Source organism: Scomber scombrus, chromosome 2, assembly GCF_963691925.1.
Source record: "Scomber scombrus chromosome 2, fScoSco1.1, whole genome shotgun sequence".
Lineage (NCBI taxonomy): Eukaryota > Metazoa > Chordata > Actinopteri > Scombriformes > Scombridae > Scomber > Scomber scombrus.
The window spans coordinates 25,441,065-25,462,971 of NC_084971.1; the positions used below are offsets into that span (position 1 = coordinate 25,441,065).

Here is a 21,907-nt window from a genome sequence, read left to right on the forward strand (position 1 = left end):
TGGCTCCAAAACAGTTCAGATGCCACAAATAATGCTTGTACACACTCTACATTAACTCAGATTTAAGGCACACAGAGAAACTTCACTTCTTTCAGCAGATTAATGTAAAAACAGACTCCTTATGTCAAACTCTCCACATACATCACCCTGCACGTTGAAGCTGAAACATCCAGCTGAAAAACCAAGAAAAACACTTTAAACTGACTTTAAACTATTTTTAATTTCAAAGATGTTAGAGTTTGTTTGTTTGTTTGTTTGTTTTTCTGTTTTTTTGGGGGGGGGGCATAACAGCTACAAACAAACAGAGTATTCTTATATGTCTTAAATATATATTTTACTTTATTGTCCCCAAGGGGAAGTTTGTTTTGCAGCAGATAACAAAGTTCAGGGGCAATTTTGATCAGAAAACATGATAAAATACATTATACTATTAAACCAATTATTGGTACCATTATACCAACACCATTGGTTTTGTAGTTGTGATGGACAACATTATATTGACAGCTCTTTAAAGTATTTAGTCCACCTTATTCACATATACGCAAGAGCAGAAAAAATGGAAACTTCACACAAAATCATGCAATCAAATATAACAACATAGCAAAAATATTGCCTCAAAAACTACCACAGAGTTAACTTTAATACATTTTTTTTTAAACCGAATAAGTTCTACTATTACATGGTTGCTGTACTGGATTGTATTACAGTGCAATGATTAAAGGTTTTCTCAAGTATTTACTCAGGATTTATTGGCAGGATTCAAAAGACATGCAGGTGTTTAAATAAAGGTGTGTGTGCTCATTAGCACCTCCATGTGGAACAACTCACAATTAACACACAGTTTAAGTTTGCAAATCAACCTCATAAGAATATAAACTTTTGTAAATGTGTATATTAATTGTACAAATGCTGCCCTGTGCTTGTGTAATATTGAGGAGCTAGATCATCAGTGTTGAGTTTGAAAGTGACACCAAACTTTAAAACTCATAATAGGAGAGGAGTGAGAGTGAATATGTGATTTAAAGAGTGGTCATTTGGCATAATTTTGATTTTTCTGCTTTTAAGTAAGGACCTGCTTAGACTACAGAAAGACCACCAGACCAGTCAGCTCCCAGTAAATGCACACTGGTGTTTAAGATAAGATAAGATACATATTGATCCCAGTCGGGAAAATTCATTGCTACAGCAGCTCAAAAATAGTGATATAGAAAAAAACTAACAAAAACAAATGTATACAACAATAAAATTATAAACTAAGAAAAAGGACCTTAAAGTGCAATTATAACATATATATACAACAATAAAATTAAAAACAAAAAAAAGGACAACTATAGTGCAGCATTGTACAGTATGACTGCAGTTGGAATGAAAGACCACAAGGATAAGGTTGTATGGCCAGATGTAAACAACAACCACAATTATAACATTCAAATCAGATAGCAATGATTTACTTTTGATTTCTAATCCTGCAGATTTGATCCAGTTATATACGAAGCATCCTCTTATCAAGTGTGAACAAAATGTGCTTGTGTAAAGATAGTTTCAGGTGGCAGTGTTGACGTGTTAAATCAACATCTAATCTATTTCGTTGGTAAAAACAGGTGGTGAAGGTGGTTCAGAACATCCAACACGTGTTAAGCAGCCTGTTGTTTGTGAAAGCGGTATAGGTGAAGTGCTTCTGTGCTGGCAGTGAAGGAATCTGAGGCCCAGTTTTATTTGGCCCAGGGCCTCGGGATCTGGTGGCCCAGTTCTTCACACCTCCAGGCATGCCAAATCTGGAGTAATCCTGCCTGTTTACACTCAATACCGTGTACACAAGTAGACCCTGTGCAGTGTTTGTAGAGGTGAACTCCTCTACAGGATGAAAAAAAATGTCAAAATGTAACTTAAGGAATACATTTGCATATTTTGATTAATTTAATGTTGCAGCATACAAGCCAAAAACAAAAAGAGACTGTTTTATCACACAAAACAATGGAAAGTGTTCTTTATTCTTAGGAAAACATATTTGCACAAACCTAACTGTGTAGCTGCTTACAAAATAGTGGCTTACAAAATCCAAGATGTGACAAAAGCAAAATGATATACCACTAAGAAAGTGGGTTAACAACAGTGGAATATGTTTATCAGAAAAACTGATTTAATGTATTTTGCTGTAAATATTAAATGTAATCTGTTGTGCTTTGCTACAAATGAATCACACATCAGTGATTCTTACCAATATTAGTTTGACTCACATTTTCAAAGAAGTCAGGAACTACAAAAGCAATCTGAAAAGGAATCCTTTTTGCTGTTAGTCTTTAAAAAAAACAGTACAAAAATGACAACTAAATATGAAATGTTAAGTTGTGTTCAAGTATGAGTACCTTAGCAAGATATACAGGTAATAACAGCATTGTGCACGTTGGCTGGCTTTACTCGTCCATGCTATGACAACTGAGCTCATTTTAAGATATTCACATGCAACAGTTCATATAAAGAAATCCATGTTTAGAAAATAACAAAGGCTATGAAAAATATTAAAAAATGAATTCTGAGCTTTATCGTTAACAGTACACACGGCAGCTTATGGGATGTACCTGAATTTGCAACACAACATTATCCTTTAATTTACCTATTGATTACAGGTGTTGTTTATTTAAGGTTTGCAAACAAATTCACAACATGATTGGTTATTTTCGTATGTGTAAACTGTGCAAATGGTAGAAATATGCACTCACTCACTGTCAAACCAAAGAACAATAATGTATACAAAGAAAAGAAAAAACAGGCACAGAAATAACACACATGATCCCCTCATCAGACTGTTGTCTTGCATACAGAGTAAAGATAAAATAAACTGCTGAGTCATAAAAAAAATGTTCCATGTTTCATGATTAAACAAATATAGAAGGTCAAACTTCCTATCAAACTGGCTCCAGATACATTTCCCTGAAATTTGGATATTGTAAACAGCAAAGAGGCATCTACAGTACTGGTATCAAACTGTGAGCTTAGAATAACAGGACCAATTTTATCTGAAGATTCATGATTTGTTTAATGCTGATGAATGAATTTTTAAAAATAACCTTTTTAAAAAGGTTAAAACGTTTAAAAGAGAATACAAAATAATTTTCCAGCTGGGATACAAAAAAGAAACAATAATAAAAAATATCTCCCAAATGTAACCCACACAGAAGAAACCTTATAATGCCAAGCTTGTGAAATGTGAAAGCATATTTGCATCACGTCTACTTGCCCAGAAATAGATAAGCTGAGGTTTAATGAGACACTCATAAAGTGTAAACTAAAATAATTCACAAACATCCCCCCGTACACATCCCTCAAGCCTTTCATCTGCAGATGACGCCTTGTCAGGCTGAATTCTTCTGATACAGTGACATTAGGGAGAAAAATACATCTCTTTGGTCAGCATTGACATAATGCATGGGATTTGTTTCTTTGCATCAAAGCCGGGTGAATTGGAGACAGAGACAAACTCTACTGCCACCTTGTGGTTTACCCGTGTCAGGATGTGCTGGAGCTCCAATTCTTTTCCATATTTGCTCATCATTTCACACAGTGACTGGATGAACCAGGATCCGGTCATAGTATTCCTCCAGGAGTAGTAACCTGTAGACATGTGAGTGGAATAATGATGAATGTTTCAACGTGATTAATGAAAAGGAAACTGAGTTTACAAAAAGACCTGTGTATAACTATTAACCTGGGGCTGTGGAGAAGGCGTAGAGGAAGTCCGCTTCCACTGGGATCTTGGTGGAGCCCTCTGGGCTGTCTGTTTCAATGCCTGGATCCAGATCAGTACCTCTGCAAGCCTGCACCATGAGCACAGAAAAAAAACAGATCTGGTTACCAAAACCTGAGTTTAGTGAGTGCAAGAGGGTTAGAAAAAAAACAAACAAAACTCTTATAATACCTGGATGAAAAAAAGTTTGGGCTTTCCCACCAGGGATTTGCAACGATCACCCCGAAAAAGTGATGTCAGGGACTTGAGGTCTATTGAGCCATCCGTACCAAAAAACACACCTTCATCTCCATGACTCAGCAGAACACAGACAAAAGACGCTGAGCTGCTGTGATCTTGCTTTGATGCTAAAAAACAAAGAAATATAATCTTCATTACATTTTTAGACAAGCTAATGTGTAAGACAGTGTGGAAGGAGTGAATCATTTGGACCCAGAGTATCCATTACTGTGTGTGTGTGTGTGTGTGTGTGTGTGTGTGTGTGTCGAGGTTTTAGGTGATTTCCATGAATTCTGAATCATACTTACCATCAGTTAAAATCTGTACCATCTGCCCGACTGTCTGGTCATTGAAAACCTTCGCTTTGTATCCCAACTTGGCGAACACTTTCATCGCATTGGCTGCGTCTACATCTGTACCATTTCGCTGATTCATGCCTTTAAAAAACAAGTACAGAGAACATTTTCCCGTTATTTGAAGAACAAACACATCACACCTAAGACAATTTGAAGGAACTTGCATCCCTTTTCCTTACAAGCAAATGTTGTATTTAGCACGTTAGAGACAGTTTTATATGTAAGATATATTGACTTTTCCCCTTAATTTCCCCAATAAAATGTTTTTATCTTGCCACTAAATTAATACTATACCTTGTTGAACCTTTTTAACTCATAACTACTTCACCCAGATGTACTCAGTGAATCTAGTTGGACGAAGACTTGATTTGACATTTATTTACGGCTGAACGATGCTACATTTTGAACATTTTGAGGGGGCATAATTATGTGGTGTGCTGTAACACTACACCGTCTATCCACCCGGTCACTGCATGTCTGAAAGCTTTGGGTTTAAGAATATTAGCCCTCAACTATACTTGTCTATTTGTGAGAGTGAGGCTGGTCTGGTATTTTATACACAAAAATATTTAATGGCTCTTGCACAAAATACTGCAGTTTTTCTGAAAACATATGTGGGGGATAACCAAGTTATGTTTAACTGTGCATAAATGCACCGTAACAGGAACAGCCAGACCTATTCACAGAATTTAGCAATACAGGCTTAACCACTGTTGATATTTACCCCACTTGCACACAATACTTGCTCTTGAGGTATTGGGCCGTGTTGATGAAGCATTCATGTGAATTCAGTAAGTCCTGCTAGACAGGTTTGTCGGATCCAAGTCTGATAATAAAACAAGACCAAAGTACTGCAGCTCTGATGCTCTGTGAGAGACTGAGGCTGTATCCACTTACATAGATATCTAAGGCCTTCACAGCCCTTACATCACACAATCTCCTATTTCTCTCAAAAGGCAGACAAGGACTACGGTCAATGCAAAGTTTCATACAGCGTCTCCACTTATTGTAAGCCTCAGGTCTTTATATCCTCAGTGAAGGAAGCGCTGAACAAACATCCCCCTACAGATCCTGAACACATGAGGGACGCATATTGTGCGGAAACAGCTGCAGTTCGTCTTTCTTACAAGACTATTACAATATCTGTGTTTTACCAACAGAAATAAATGTACAAAACTGGCATTACTATTTCCATAATTGGTAGCCAACATAAAACTTGAAAGTAGAAGTTAATAAACCGTAGTTACCCATGTGATAATGTCATGCATGCCAAATCACATTGCATGTCGTGCAGGGCAATGAACTTCCTGATGTGGCAATGACAGTACGCTGCACAAGGATCTAATGAATTGTTATCAAATACAAGGCTACATACACAAGGATTACTTCAGCTACCTGTTCGTTCTCACTCTCTCCATAGCCAACATACAAACAAAACCCACAGAGGGCAACTAAATCAAACTAAACTGAACATGTAATTTACTGACAAGTGGTTTACCTTTAAATGGTATCCACAGCAACAAGTGTAATTGGGTCCCCTAGCTCATATATAATCTCATGTGGGTGAGGATGGAGTTGTGTGATCGGCCATGTTGTACAATGAGATGACGATAGCGTGCCTATTGTTATCTGCACAAACACGCAGCCTTTCAGTAAACAAAAACTTACCCACAAACACAAGCAAGGGGTATTCCAACTGAGAACTGGAAACACTATGAGAGGGATGTCACGGGAACGTCTGACGTCAGCTAAACTTGAAACTACTAATGAAAGTTTTAGTAGTGTACATTTGAGCCAACTCATCCATTAACTGTGGGCTAACTTGTTGCTTTAGCCCACAATAACTAAACATTTAAAAAATAGCACTTTCTAAAAGGTCCCAGTATGACTTTTTCTGAAGTGGGTCCAAGAGAGGATTGCTGGAAAATAACCATGACCCTAAAACACACACCTGTCAACACTGGGTTTTGAAAATAAGGGGCATTTTCCACAACCCCACCTAACCATATTTTTTACAAAACAGGCAAAATGATAACTTCCTTGATGTAAGTAATTTCATTAAATGAACAAAAGAAAGTAAAAGTAGAATGTTGTTGCTCAACAGTCATCCTCAAACAGACTCACAGCTGCTGACCTATTGTGTGGAAACAAAACAGGAAACTTGGTCCTGCCTGAGTTGACCACAGACAGACTGCTGCAGCAAAATGTAAACAACAGCTTCACTTGGCTCTGGTTGAAATAAAGTGAGTGAATGAAATTTAAACACCGTTCTGTATCTAATTGCTTTTACCATCAGTGGTTATGTGTAGTGATGCAACTCAAATATTTTCATTAGTGATTAGTGATCTTTGGTTCAGAAAATGTTGATTGCTGTCTCCCACAGCCTAAGATCTTCAAATGTTTTTTCCACAACCAGAAGACATTCAGTTTACTGTCATATAAAACTAAAGAAACCAGAAAATATTCACATTTGAGAAGCTGGATTCAATTTGTTTATTTACATCCAGGGTTCCCACACATTTTTACCAATGAATTTTCAAAACTTTTCCATAACTATTCCATAATATTTTACCCCATTTCCATGATTTAATTTAAGTAGTTTAACAAAGGTAGACAGGAAGATTTTGCAATTACATCCAGGGGACGCTGTTGGCCCCAGATCACATATTAGAAGATATTAAAAAGCTTAATATAGAAATGGATGATTTGCATATCCATATTAAAAGAATCTACTGATTTTTGACATGATAAAAGTGGGGGGGGGGGGGGGGGTCCAAGTTAACGCAGCCTGTCTTACATATGTTACCTTTGATATCAGAGCATGTAATCCTTAATTCAAAACATTCACCTAATTCCATTTCCTGGCCTGGAAAAAGTTTTTCTAATTTCATAACTTTTCCAGGAATTTAATGACCGTGGGAACCCTGTACAGCTGTTTTAAGACTGAATATGATTAAAAAGACACACACACACCTGTCCTCCTGTCAAAGTTCTTGTTGTTTATGATGATACACTGGCCCATGCTGGGGTAATCAAGGCGGTATCTGAAGCTGTGTGATTGGGGTTTGGCATCCACTTGCATGGCCTGAGGAGCAGGGGGTGAAGAAGCCCCCTCCGGCCTGAAAGACAACAAACCATGACCAAGACTTAACCCTATAATGTAACATAAGAGCAACCAGCGAGTAACACACGACAAAGAGAGAGCTTAAAATGAACATGGGAAGCATTTTAAAGGTCGAGTTAGCTTTCAGGCTAGCATCAGATCAATGCATTAGTTCCTCATGAGATTAAATACTTCAATGCTACAGTTTACAGACATACAAATTAGCTAGTGTGGAGCTAACAGAGAGTGAATTAATTAATCACTTATCGTTTCAAGGTCACCAGCAGTCTTTTTGGAAACTAACGGAGATGACCAGTTTCCACAAGTGCAAACAATAAGCAGCTGTAGAGAAAGATAGTTAACGATGAATAAGCTAAAAAAAAAATGCATGATGACTTACTGTGTTCTTGCATCTGTTCTGTGCTCTCCGGGTCCGTTAGCAGACATATTCACAGATTCAGATAATTAATTTACCGCTAAAAAAAACACGCCGTTAAGTTACACACCGCTACACTGAGTCACTCACAGGAAACTTAAAAAACAACTGAGGCTAGTTGCAATAATGTCCAGACGTGTTGGTACAGATAGAGCTAGCTACGCCCCGCTAGTAAACAAAGGTGATGACGTCATGCGGAGGGGGGCGCTCGGTTTACTGCCCCGCGTCTGCCGGGTGGGAGGAGAGTAAATCAGGAAGCGGGGTTATTAAAATCACAGAGGCCATGATTTCATTTGAGGAATAGCCTCGTGGGAAGGGAACCAAGGGGAAAAAAAGAGTCCTCCCATTTCTGTTTTTTGTGTGATCTCCTAACTATTTAGGACCCAAAATAAACAGGACTATATTTGTTTGAAAAGACGGTGAAATTTAGAAAACAAAAATTAATCAGATTTTGGCTTTGTAGTGTTATTAATCCAAGAATACATTAATTTGATTAAGAATTATTTATCATTCTGGATTGTTTCACTAGCTTGTTTGTTGCAAGGAATAAAGTATATTTTCTACTGAAACTAAATTAATTGCCAAAAATCAGAAAACGTTGTCATGTTGACACCCAGGAAGCCCATGTAGTATAGTTGTGAATCTAATATCATTGGAAAAAAACACCAATAAATGAAAGCAGTAAAAGGAGATATAGAGCATATAAACAAACATTTCACTATAGAGGACACAAGTCAATGGGCTGGGTCTCAGCAGGATAGTATACAGGACCTGTGGAAGAAGTAGCCTATTTGGATCCCATATCTAAGTAGATGTACCAATACAGCAATTTAAAAATGATCTTCCAAGTAACAAATAACAAGTCTTACATGAAAAATCCTATTAGCAGCAAAATGTAGCCTAGTTAACCCTTTCATGCATGAATTATTTAATCACCAAGTCATAATTTCTTGTTTGTTTTTACTTGTAAACAAGTAAAAAAATCATAAATTTCAAGAAAAATATTTTTAAAAACTTGACAAAAGTATTAATAACAGCCTTTTTTAGTTACAAAATATATATATTTACCTGTTTTTCTTTCTTTCTATGAAAATAGAAGGATTTAACAGATATTCTTGAGCTAATTGGTTAATCCCCTCTATACGCCATTTTGAATTTATGATGCAATATTTCAAAATGACAGTGAGAGCCAAAAATGATTTAGATGGAATTTCAGATAACACCCTGGGGTTTGACACCTGGGTGGTTGGGACATGGCACTACAAGTTAAATGGTTCAAAATGACTTCCAAATATCTGTCTACCGTAGTGCACGCCATACATGAAATTGTTAAAGTACTGCACTAGTCTGAGTCTTTCCTGGTCTATCTTTGGCACTAACTACAGGGTGTGGCAGCCTAAAAAAATGATTATCATCTCATAACTACACAGATGGAGTCCTACATTTCCACGTAGACTTCAGTCAGATACTTGTGAGAATAGTTCATATAACCTCAGTCAAACTAGATGTCTGCATTGCATGTAAAGCTCAATTAATGCATTTTTAAAATTTTCATTGCTTACTTATACCCACATGAAGACACTTCTTAAATCATTTAACCAGTGAGAGCCACTTTATGAAGCCATGTAGGAACCAATAATGACAGCAAAATATGCACATTATCTCTATTCCATACTTTAATATCATCACCCTCTAACACAATCCTTCTAAAAAAACTGCAGTAAAGGACAGAAAAGGTGAAAAGTATACTCAGGACTGTAAGTCAATACATATGTATATATTTTTACTTATGTACATGTTTGCAATTACTGAACATGGTTTAAGTTTCCAAAACAAACTCACAAAATGACAAACTCTTCAAACAGCAAAAGTTCACCATTTATCAGTCAAATCAAGTAGGGCGTGTTAAATTATGGATGTACTGGTCTAAAGTGCAAAGGACACCTTCAGTCTCTTTTTAAGAATTGTGGTAAATTGTAGCATTGTGAATAGTGACAGGCCAAAAAAAAGAAAAAGAAAACACCTGGAGGAAAATAAAAGATAAAAGCAGAAACCAAAATTAAATAAAACAGAAAAGCAAATAAAAACATAGATGCATGACGGACGGGGTTACACAGTGAGGCCTGTGGCCATAAATCAAGATTAAATATATGTGAAAAAAACATATAAACTCCTTCTGAAGAGATGTAGTATAAAGAATAAAGATGGACAATCTTCACACACATTTTCTTATATCAATATGAATGAAGTATGAAGCAACAGTAGTAAGAAATGGTTTAGACCAAAACAAATTAGTACAAATCAAGATAAATCTATCCTAGCTGGTAGATGATATCTCATTATAACTCCCAAAAAACACACACACAGTACATTCAGCTCAGGGAAGTAAAATGCATCAAGTTCTGAACAACAATGAGAAAAAAAAAACAACAAAAAATTGAAATAAAAAAAGTGCATTGCTGCAATTAGATTCTCTCTATCAGCTTTACCAGTTAAAATCACAATTACTTCAACTATTTAATATATTTACACAGAAATATTTGCAATGTTGTGTTTTGTGATCTTAATTTCAGTGTTGTATTTTAAGTACACTTGAATATAACATGAAATTTAGATTTTCAGCCATACAGTCCTTTCATTCATATCACAGATAACAAACACAATGACAAAATTCAATTTTTGCAGTTTTAGCATTCTAACTTCACGCCTTCTTCATGTTTAATTTTGCGCCACGTCACAACGAGGCACTCTTATTGCTGTCGGTTGAAAGTCTACACCTGCAGCACACAAAGACTAAAATAACCTACGTCAATTGATTAAAGCTAGAATCAGCGAGTTTGATGGAAGTCAGGAAGACAAAAAAACTCTTGCCTTACATTTCCGCTCTCGTTGCTTTATCATTAAACCAGCATAAATCAGCACGCAAATCAGCGCCGAGTGGGAGCACGACTCTGCAGCTAGTAGATAAATCTCAAACTCAACATTTATTTTGAAAGCAGAATTGATGGGTGTTGAAATGGTTGATCAAAGTTTTAATAAGAGCACAAACTTTAGGTAGAAGACAGGTGTGAAATTCAGGTACTTGAGTAGAGAAGCACAGTGGACTTTCTAACACGATTGATCGCAAACATGAGGATTAAAGTAAATCAAATACAATCTATCTAACATAATTTAATTCAAATGTTTTTTCACCACATTGTTAGCAGTAGTGTCAGTGGTATTTTTCATATATTCTATTTATTTTATTGGTACTAATACAAGATTGTTTAGTACCACTAATTCATTTCATACTGTATTCAATATTTTATCATATTAAATAAAGACCATATACAGTGTTCTGTTAGAATTATTGTGCTACATACAGGAATGTCATTAAAAAAGTAGAAAAAAAGAAATATCATTCTTCTATAGAGGAAAAGAAAGTCGAAAGACATATAAAGAACAATGTATGGAGCCATTTCAGATGCACAACTATGGATTCTCAGAGGGGTGGCATAATCATCATGAACGACTTCTAATTTGATGTCTCTTCAACACTTGCATGTATTTTCCTCAAATTTTTGAATCAGGTGAGAAAGAAAATCAAAAAGAAGAAATGTCCTAGTGGAGTGCAAAAATGAAAAAAAGGCTATTGTGTAGACATAATGTACCTCCAGAGTTGTTGTTTCACTTTAGGGAATAAAGTAGCACCACAAATTAAGATTAACTCCAAGGCAAACTCTGTATTAAGTTTCAGTGTTTCTGACATTTCACATTTTGTACCGGTCTAAAATAATTGTTTAACTTGGCCATACCGTACTTTCTTAACCAAAAAACAAACAATGATCATCTCTGTTTTTGTCAGAACCAGTGAAGCCTATGCAAGCTGTGCCTATCTGCATGATCTGAAACTGATATAGTGAATATTTACTGAATAGACTGAATAAACTTTGACTTGCAGTGGTGCTGGGCTGCGGACTTCTATGAAGTTTCATTAAATTCTTTGCAAAAAATCATCATGTCAGGGATGTACGCCATAAACAAGCGAAGAAATTACAGATCAGGTCTTTCTATTTAAGCAAAACTTTGCTTATTGTCTCACAATAAGCAAATACCTTTCTTAATAGTGTTGCTAAAGAAACTGAATTACAAAATGCAAGGTAAAGGCTGCACCAAAGACTGCAGCGGTGACAACACGATACAAATCAGCACTGGAGTGGCAGTGAGAGGGAATTCTGAGCGCTAACACAGCTACGATGGACACAGAGTTTATGTCGAGGGTGAAGAGAAGAAACAAGTCCAGACCTTGGTCCTGAGAAGGGGCTTGAGCAAATCTCTGCTGGGATAGGGAAAAGGTTGAGGCTGATGTCAAGCTTGTTTCCTGACTCTGGCTGATGTAAAGGAAAGGCTCCTCACTATCTTCTAATTTGTTGATGTTGTACACCTCTGATGGAACAGGCTAATTTGGCTGTGATCAGAAGATATCAGGACACAGGTCCCAGCTGCCGCTGTCCTTTGTCTCCCAGTAGCCTCCCTTGTAGACATGCAGGGTCTCTCCAGATACGGGATCGTCTAACTTCTCAAACCACAGTGCTTGATGATTGTCTTGATGGGCGCCTGAAGGAGAAGAAAATCTTTAAGCAAGTGAAATCTTTACAGGGACTCGAGATGAGGGTTAAGAAGCCACTGAGCCATGACAACACATCATGCTGAAGTTAAGCTGATATGCTCTCAGATGGTTGACTCAAAAAGGTAGAAATAGATATATTCAGAGTTACCGATCACCTGGTCTTCAGAAACCAAACGCAGGAGGCAAATCAGATAGAAGTACTTAATGAAATCAGCAATAACTTCCTCTATGATGTACCATGTGATGACAGCCAGGCTCAAAACTGCCCAGGATCAAAGTAAAGAGATAAATACTACTCTAACTATTGTAGTACTAGGTTTATTGCGCCACTTCTACAGTCAGCTACAATCTTCTGTAAGATTCCCTAAAGACTACACACACGCATCTAAATATCAAAAAACAAAACAGGGGATACTAAGAGCAACACTGATGTTACTTGCTTTTCACTGGAGCTTCATGAGGACCTTCACTGCCTTCCACTAAGAAAGGATGTGAGGAGGAAATGATGGAAAATGAACAGGGGGGTTTGACTAAATAACATAAATTTTAGAATACAGTAAGGTCACTGTAAGTGGTATATCATGATTAGAATACTTGCTTAGATAAGGGAAGGGTGATGGTCCATAGGGGGCTGAAAAAAGAAGAGTGACGGATGAATCTTTGAGACATAAAAGAACGAGTATGATACAAAGAACAAGAATGAGTGAAAGTGTTAAGGGGCTACTTGCATGCAACAGGCGTATGAGGGGGAGAGTCCTCTGTGTCAGCTGAACGTCAGCACACAAAAAAGATGTCAATCCATAACTCAGAAAATTCCACACCAATCTGTTGTTTATTTTCACTTTTTAACTGCTGTGTGTAGCATCTTAAGCAATACGCATTTGTCAAAATGACTGACAGCTCTGTGCAGTGACTGTACAGATAAGAGACTATAATCAGGACAGCTGTTGAGCTTCAGATGATCTTTGCTTACTCATTTTTTTTTTTACTGCTTCTTCTAATGTCTTATACTGCTTCCTAATTAATCTGAGTAGGAAAAATGCAGTTTAGAGGCTGATATATGGTGGAAAATATGATCAGTGCTGGTCTCATTGTGATGTTAAATGTGCATCATGTCATCTATGACCTCTGTCAACTCTTTCAGCTCTGTCCACCATGACCAAAGAATTGAACATGCCTGAGAAAGAAATGACTACTAAACACTACTAAAACAGCTTGTGTTTTGAAAGTTTTGAAATCCTAATTTCCTCCAGCACATGTTTAAGTAATTGTTAAATCACTGATGTTGAGAAAACAAGCCAATCAGTCTCCCATGGATATGTTAGGGTAATTGTTTTTTTGCCTCTACTGTTAAAATGCTACACAAAGCATCTTTTTAAAATGCGTATTTTATGTTAAGCTGTGAGATGATACTTGCTTTCATCAGAAACCTCACTTGCTTCTGTACCAGTCTCCCCTGCATCAGCTAAACGGAACAGAAGTGGGTGAAGGGATGGTACAAGGTAAATGGGTGTTTTAAAAGATGGATGCAGAAGACATTTAGCACCTTCCTATTACACACATGGACATATTGCGCATGTATTTCTTTATACTTAAGCTGAAGTAAAGTGCAGATCTTGAGTGGGAAAGACTAAGAAGAGTACTTGCTTTTCAAGGGTGAGTCATTGATTGAATCCTCGGTGACAGCTTAGTGTTGAGACAGAGACAAGCAGACAAAGTATACCAAGACAGACAAAGTGGACAAAAGATGAATGGACAGAGAAACATTGCAAGGCAGAAACACAAGAGACAAACAACACCTCTTCTTTCTTTCCCATCTCCTCTTTTTCTTACCTTCCTCGGGTGAGCTGGCTGCTTTAATTGCCTCCCTCTCCCGCTCCCGCCGGTTCGTGCGCTGTTTCTCTTCAAGCCTCTGTTTCTCTGCGTTGGCCTCGTCCCAGCGGCCATCCTCCATTAACCGCTGGTCAGGGCGCCGTCGACTGTCTGTTGGCGCGACTCCCTCTTCAGGTTCATTGAGTGTCAAGGCCAGTGTGGAGAAGAAGTACATGTTCTCTGCTCCCTCTCTGCAAAGTCATCATCAAAATGATCAGGGGCACAAAGCTACAACTACACAGCCCTACTTGTACAGCTCCATTTATTTAAAAGCACTTTCAATGTTTTCAATGTTATATGACATAAACTTACGGTAAAGGATTCTTTTTCCAGATTTCTTTGGCTTTGAGGGTCTGATATACGGTTCTCTGTTTGCCTTCAGTGCCGTTCTCGCCTTTGCTGCTCTGCATTATCCTGGAAAACTCCATCTTCTCATCCCAGGTCCCTGACAGCACGTAATGGGCTTTCCCATCCTTATCTGTTACAACTCCCGTAACCTTTAAGACAAACAGGTTTAAGTTAAGAATGCAATCAAATAGCCTACAGTGGGTAAGATTAAGTAAGGCATTTTAAATTAAAATAATTTTAGAACCAAAAGCAGAGTCAAATCCACTTCACTACACGGAAAAAAGAAACATTTTGCCTGTCAATTAAAATTCAAATGCAACTCCTCTAGCCTACAGAGATAACATGACTTGGAGAAAGCATGAAATTATTTGGAAAAAAGTGGATAATGCCAAAAATCTTAATATTTAATAAGCTGTTAGCTAATCTTAGGCCTAACTAGTCACAAAATTTCACAGAAGTGTTTGAGGTATTATAAAACAATCTGACTAATAAGGGATGAATACATCACATTTTTTTGGAAATGTATTACTGACTTTCATTTTTTTCCTTTTTTATATACTGTATATTAGATTGTATTATACAATATATATATATATATATATATATATATATATATATATATATATATATATATATATATATATATATATATATATATATATGTATATATATATATATATATATGTTACTGTAAAGAGTCAGCTCTGGTTTTAAATACAGCAAGTGCCACAAAACAAAATTAATAACATTAGCAAAGAGAATTCAAATCTCACCTTTCTTGGTACATCCCTGGAGAAGTAACTGTAGGGAGCAAACTTGAGGTGGCAACGATCGCCTGTCTTGTGGTTCACCACATCTATCTCCCCTGACTGGAAAGGAACAAAGGAAAGAGACTAAATGGTTTGCTGTTGAAGAGATAAAGACCTCACATTATAGAATGATCAGCAAAATATTCTGTGAAGACAACTACAATTTTTTTTGGTGAAAAATAGTTAGGAGTGGCGTTGTACACTTAATGATAGACACATTGCTTTTTACCAATTATGTATCCGCATTAAAGTTTAGTTTAGTTTATTTTTGCACAAAAATTACACACAAAAAAGACAGATAATGACAGATAGTATACAGTGCAGGGAGAGGCAGAAAACCCAAATGGGCTTATTTGAAGCCTCCACATAAAAATGTAAAAAATTACACAATATTCAAGTTACCTGATCAATCCATAGTTTCCCCACAATAATGTTGTGTACTGTTGTAGTCACTTTCTTCCAAGAGTAGTGATTGTTACTCTTCTCAAATATGCACTGAATAGAACCTGGAGATAGAGACAGAATATTTTTAGAGCAGGCAGTCTTTGACCTATTCAATCAAAATGGATTTACTTGGATCCCACATATCCTACACACTGAGGTTATGAGCTTGCAAATCAAATACTGCACAGGGATAAGGATTTTATTTAATGTACAAACCAACAAACATGTTAGTAACCACTGCTCTGACTAACAAACTAACCTTGAATCAACTACAGAGGTGGCAAGGACATTTTCTCATGTTTTGATGCAAAACATCAACTATACAAACACAAACACACACACACACTCACCTAAGGGCATGATAGAAAGATATTTTCCCCTAAACTTGCTGGCCAGGGTAATTTCTTGCCTGAGGCTCCAGCCCTTTTCAGACATGGCGTGATGAGCTGCAGCAGGTGGGTGGTGACTCACCTGAGAACAGGTAGCAAAGTCAAGATGTGATCGTCTTGAGTATTCAAGCAAATGAGCATGACTGCATAATGATGCTTCGAGCATGTTTCTTTTTTTAAAACTGGTCAAACCTGAATGACACTGTGTAGTTGAAATGAATGAAAATCATTTGAACTGATAAAACTTTAGTCTGAAAAAAAGTCACTTGCTAAACCTGCCTTTTGAACATACCTGCTCACAGAGGGAACGGTAGCCACAGTCTTTTAGCCGATCCAGCTCAAAAGTTTCTCCCAGCAAGGGATTGAAGGGTTTCCCTGTTCGGTGGACAGTGGTGGAGTAGGAAGAGACTGTGAAAGCAGCCACATAACACATCTGCTCTAGAGAGCTCTGACATTTAGCACCCTTATCCAGCAGCTCATAGTACTCCAGGTCTTCAGACAGACGTTGCAGCATTGAGAGGGGCTCGTTGAAATTAACCTAGTAGGTAGAGAGAAGTATTGTAGTTACAGCTAATGACTCAGTTTCTATATATTACCAGCAACAAATGAGAAGGTCCCTTACAGGCATTGGTATCTTTGAGAGCTCCTTTCCAATACAATTCTTCATGATGCTCCACAAATTGAGGTAATAGTTAGGCTTGTCAGGGATACGAGTTCGTCTTTGTCTAACTGGTTCTAGCTCAAGCGGCTGTGGAGACTCCGGATTGGATGCCAACGACAGTTCATCGAACTGCAGGAGGAAAAGGGTGTTAATGGTTAAGTTAGTGCAGAGGAAAAGATAGTGTAAAACAAATCAGTAATTGCTTTAAAACACAAACTTGACATACATTTACAGACTGATCGTCCATTCCAGTCTCATTGCTGAGCCCACTAACGTTGCTGCCAGATCTCCTGGAGGACAGACAAACAAGAGTGTGAAGATTTAATAGAAAAACAGAATACAGAGAGAGACAATAACAAAAAAACAAGACTGAGAATAACAAATAAAATCACTGTCATTTAAAAAGGAGAGACAATCATTAACCTGTGATATTTGGGATCAGCGGGGACAGTAATAAACTCTGCTGGATCTTCCATAGCATCAAAGAACTCATTTTCATCATCCTCGTCACTGGCATCTCCTTTTCCTGAAGCACCACCTAAAGTGAAGAGAGACAGTAGAAGAATAAATGGGAAATTTGAGCAGGATTCTGCTTGACAAGGCCTCAGTTGACTGGCATTGGTATGCAGCATGGTGTGCATGCTTTGAGTCAAGTTAAGGCTTGAAAGCCAAAAACGAATTTGGGGATGAGAGCTGTACCTTTGTTACCTAAGGAGGGATTGCTGAATGAAGGAGGGAGAACTGTTGCTCCTCTGAAAGCTCTTTCCAAATGGTTGTGCTGTTTGGCCAGTTGCTCAAGAGTCTCCTCCAACCTTATCCTCTGGTCCCGTTCAACCTGTAAGGCCTTCTGCCAGCGCTTACTGTGGCTCTGAGCCAGGGAGAGGAAGTCTCTACAAGCCTTGGAGAACATACAAACAACAGATCAACAAATCAGCAATTAACCCTTTAATTAATCTAATGTGTTTCTCAGTGATAGACATGTGGCTTACTTACATTGATCATAGCATTAGAGGTGATTCGAAACAGTGTCGCCCTCTCTGTAACTTGTCTGACCTTTTCACCCATGTCCCCTCCTGCACGAATCCCCTCCAGTTCTGACAAAGACCTGTGTGTAGAGTAAAAGAAACAATGAATAGGGGAACAAATAAATAAATAAACAAAATTAATGAATTATAATCAGCCTTCTTTTTCTTGGATAATACTGTTTTTTTCTAAAGATACCTTTGGAGGGCAGACCCATGCTTGACAATGAGATCATTGCAGGTGTTGAGGTCCTCCACCTTGCTGTTTAGTGTGCGTAGCGTAGATTGGACTTCTGAGTTACGGCCTCCACCCTGTCCTGGGGTTGGGGGCACTGCAGGGCATTCATCACCTGAGTCATCTGAGGGAGAGGAAAGGGAAAAAACATGACCAAAAAGCAAAGAAATGTCACAGGGAGAAACCACACATTTGTTCCTGGCATAGCCACTACAGGTATCTAGGCTTTTTTATGGATTTTGATTTAATGCCTCCTCTCAACATCCCCTCTCACCTGACTCGGCCTGCATGTGGACGGCCTTTGCCTTGGCGAGCTCCAGAGCAGTGATCCAGCGCTGGCGCTCTACTTCTGAGTTGGCCTTCAGGTGGTAGGTCTGTGCTCCTCCGTTGGAAATGACAAAATTGCACGAGTCCTCCACAGCAATGTTGGCCGTGGCCAAGTTGATGGTGCCTCGGCACGTGTGACCCATCTCTGCCTGAGTCCTGGAAACAGACAGACAGTACGAAGGACGGTCACATGTTGAGTTTCTAAATCACTGTTTTGTGAAGTAAGAAATTAGTGCTGCAATGATTAGTCAATTAGTTGATCAACAGAAACATTAATTGCCAACTATAATTTTATTACTGATTAATGATGTTTTAAAGAAAAAATTTAGTAGTAGATAGATAGTAAACTGATTATCTTTGGTTGGTTTGAGTTTGCATCTTGGGCTTTGGGAAACAATGATCGACATTTTTCACCATTTTCTGACATTTTACAGAAGAAATGACTCATTGAGAAAATATCATTTAATCATATGTTAAGAAAAATCAATGAAATTAAATATTATCTAACCATTCCACTTTTTTCTTGTAAAACTACTGTTTATTTCTTTATAATAATGCAATTAGAGTGTTATTTGATTAAAAACTAATATGTGTGTCATAAAATGGCCTTAAAAAAACCTAGTGATCTACATAAGACGTGGTCGGACAAAACATGACATCTGAAAATATCACCTCACGTTCTGGGTAATTGTGATATGCATTTTTCACTATTTCCACACATTTTAAAGACCAGGCAATTGATCAATTAATTATAAAAAATAACAGACAGATTAAGCTATAATAAAAAATAATCATTACTTACAGCTCTAATATGTAACATCACTTACCTGTAATAAGACAGCAGTCCATTGCTTAGAACAAACCAGCGTCTCTGGTAACCTTTTATGTAGTTGGTCCATTTGAAGAGCCAACCTTTGTATGTGTCTCCACCGGTAGGAGTAGGGGGCTTAGGCTCTGACATCACAACAGCCTGCGGTTTCACTGGGTGAAGTTAGAGCCTGTGGAAATAACAAATCTCATTATGATCAGCACAGACACTTCATAGCCGGGCATACTAATGTTCAGCCTGCTTAATGTACATGTGACACATGATGTGTGCGTATAAATTGGTCTTATGACTACAGACACTTGCATAGCAGAGTACATTGGTGTGTCAATGTCAACGCCTTATTAACTAACTGTTACTTCAAAATCAAAAGTGTATTATGTTAGTCTAACTTCTTCTAACCCAGAACCATATCCAAAATCAGGCATTTCTTCTCACGCTCTGACCTAGAAAGAGTAATTCATGCATTAATATCATCCAGACTGGACTACTGAAACTCACTCTACGATGGCATTTCTCAATCTACCATTTCCTGCCTACAACTGATCCAGAACGCTGCTGCCCGGGAGACCACATCACACCCATCCTTGTGTCCTTACCATGGCTCCATGTTCATTACAGGATAACATTCAAAATTCTCCTAATTGTCTGTAAATCCCTCCATGGTCTCGCCCCCACATATATTTTGTAACTTCTCACTACTTACAACACCAATAGACTACTCAGATCTTCCCACCTCAGCATGTTGGCAATGTGTGCTTAAATTTGTGTTCTATTTAAATTTTGATCCTTTTTATGCTTGTATGTGCACACATATGTCTGCCTTTGTGAAGTACTTTGGTGCAAAGTGTGTTTGCTTTTTAAAGTGCTATATAAATAAATAAAACTTGAAACTTAATTTATAATGACACCGTTCAGTTTGACCAATCTTTGGCTGTATCGGGTATAATTAAAAATTACATCATTACATACATATTAACACCCACATAATTGTGTATGAAATTGGTCTAATGTAACGAAACCGTGATGATATTATGATGAACCTGGATGATAAAACACATGACAACGTTTAATATCACAACAGCCACGCAAAAAAAGCGAAGATAAACACGGAGCTTTGTTTGTATCGTGTACCTCTTTGCAAGCTTTCAGCCTGAGATTAAGTTAAACGTGAAATCCACAAGATAAAAACACACAGTACTAAACAGCTGACTTCTGATAATCTGTTTATTTTACGTTTAACGTGACTGCGTTATGGCGGAGACGAGAAAACACGGCTCGGCTTAACGATAACAATCATCTTAACCCACCAGGTCTGTGCCAGGATGACATACAAGTGCCAAGTGAAGTATGTGTGAGGATCTTTCGATGAACACGACACCATTTACAAGCATCAAAGCTCGCTGTCTGTCACTAAGCTCGCTAGCTCACTTAAACAACAGGAAGCTGTCAAACGAGCTGACACGTCGTTAAGATGTTTACGATCATTTTAATTATTCACCTTTCTCTGTGCTCCTTTGTTTAATTTACAAGAGACATTATACGTTCTTATTTTCATGACACCTACCTTTACTGTGTGAGACTGAAGCCATCAATAGCGTTCATGTCGTATCGGAGAAGCTACGTTAGCTCACTGGTTAGCAAAGCTACTTTACTACAGGTTGTGTAACCTCTAATAGTGTTCGATTAGTTTCTTCACCGTCAACATTAGTTCCGCTGTGGAGACGTACAGTTCTCAGCTATGTAACAAAATGTGACATAAAACTGGTAATGCCTCACTTATAATTTAAATTAATCCACATATGAGTATTAATACTTATTTGGTAATCTGGACGAGTGTGTGAATTTCTTTGGAGGTACTGAAAGAGGTTTATTTTAAGTAGATGCATGCGAAATATTGTTTGTACTTTACCTTAATTATAATAGCATTAATCTTAGTAATTTTGGACAAAAAGGACAGCTACACCTTAAAAGCAACCACCTACCTGTCATTTGTCATTTAACAAACCTTTACTAGGCTGCCATCTATTGGATAAAAATTCTGTTGTTGGACAGTGTTTAATGTAAACATTTGCCAAATGCATACTATTGTCATAAAATGGTTAAAGCCTTTTTAATTTAGTCAGATAACCAAATTCAAGGCCAACAATTACTTTACTGAACTTGTGACACATGACTATTGGACCACTTTCTGTGAAACATATCTTAAAGATTGTGTAAATATGATACTCCACTGTTTTCATAAAAATAATTAATTTTAAACACTACAAAGCTTTTTCAGTGTTTAACCTTTAACATATGCAGTTTGGTTTTGTAGTGAACCACATTTAACTAAAAAAAACCCCCCACTGAATAAATTTGTCTGGTTTTGTAACTTCAAAACAGAACTCAAATGCATTTGAAAACTTTTTGATGAATACATTTTCCCCTTCACCGGACCTGTTTCTGACCTCATCCTGCAAAATGCTCGACAGCTCTCAAGAAACTAAACAAAGACTTCAAAATC

At 37.5% G+C, this 21,907-nt stretch overlaps 2 protein-coding genes across 7 annotated transcripts; both read right to left on the reverse strand.

The window, feature by feature from the left end:
* Positions 1–2,113: 2,113 nt before the first annotated feature.
* casp3a (caspase 3, apoptosis-related cysteine peptidase a) lies at positions 2,114–7,989 on the reverse strand. Its single transcript, XM_062433410.1, has 6 exons — positions 7,824–7,989; positions 7,294–7,439; positions 4,273–4,401; positions 3,917–4,092; positions 3,707–3,815; positions 2,114–3,612 (listed from the first exon to the last, which is right to left on the reverse strand). The coding sequence occupies exons 1-6, from the start codon at positions 7,868–7,870 to the stop codon at positions 3,383–3,385; spliced, it is 837 nt and encodes a 278-aa protein (XP_062289394.1). The 5' UTR covers positions 7,871–7,989; the 3' UTR covers positions 2,114–3,382.
* A 2,247-nt stretch (positions 7,990–10,236) lies between these two features.
* LOC133994304 (oxysterol-binding protein 1-like) lies at positions 10,237–21,077 on the reverse strand. 6 transcript variants are annotated; one of them, XM_062433579.1, is made up of 17 exons: positions 20,969–21,077; positions 19,403–19,573; positions 18,523–18,731; positions 18,213–18,372; positions 17,985–18,096; positions 17,691–17,889; positions 17,415–17,529; positions 17,218–17,281; positions 16,953–17,120; positions 16,623–16,868; positions 16,292–16,412; positions 15,900–16,003; positions 15,462–15,557; positions 14,653–14,837; positions 14,302–14,531; positions 13,886–13,933; positions 12,317–13,235 (listed from the first exon to the last, which is right to left on the reverse strand). In XM_062433579.1, the coding sequence occupies exons 2-17, from the start codon at positions 19,534–19,536 to the stop codon at positions 13,189–13,191; spliced, it is 2,238 nt and encodes a 745-aa protein (XP_062289563.1). In that variant the 5' UTR covers positions 19,537–19,573; positions 20,969–21,077; the 3' UTR covers positions 12,317–13,188. The 6 variants fall into 6 exon arrangements, with proteins under 6 accessions (XP_062289570.1, XP_062289546.1, XP_062289563.1 ...); XM_062433586.1 differs by lacking the exon at positions 13,886–13,933 and having other exon boundaries at positions 10,237–12,455; positions 17,700–17,889; XM_062433562.1 differs by lacking the exon at positions 13,886–13,933 and having other exon boundaries at positions 10,237–12,455.
* Between the last annotated feature and the right edge of the window lie 830 nt (positions 21,078–21,907).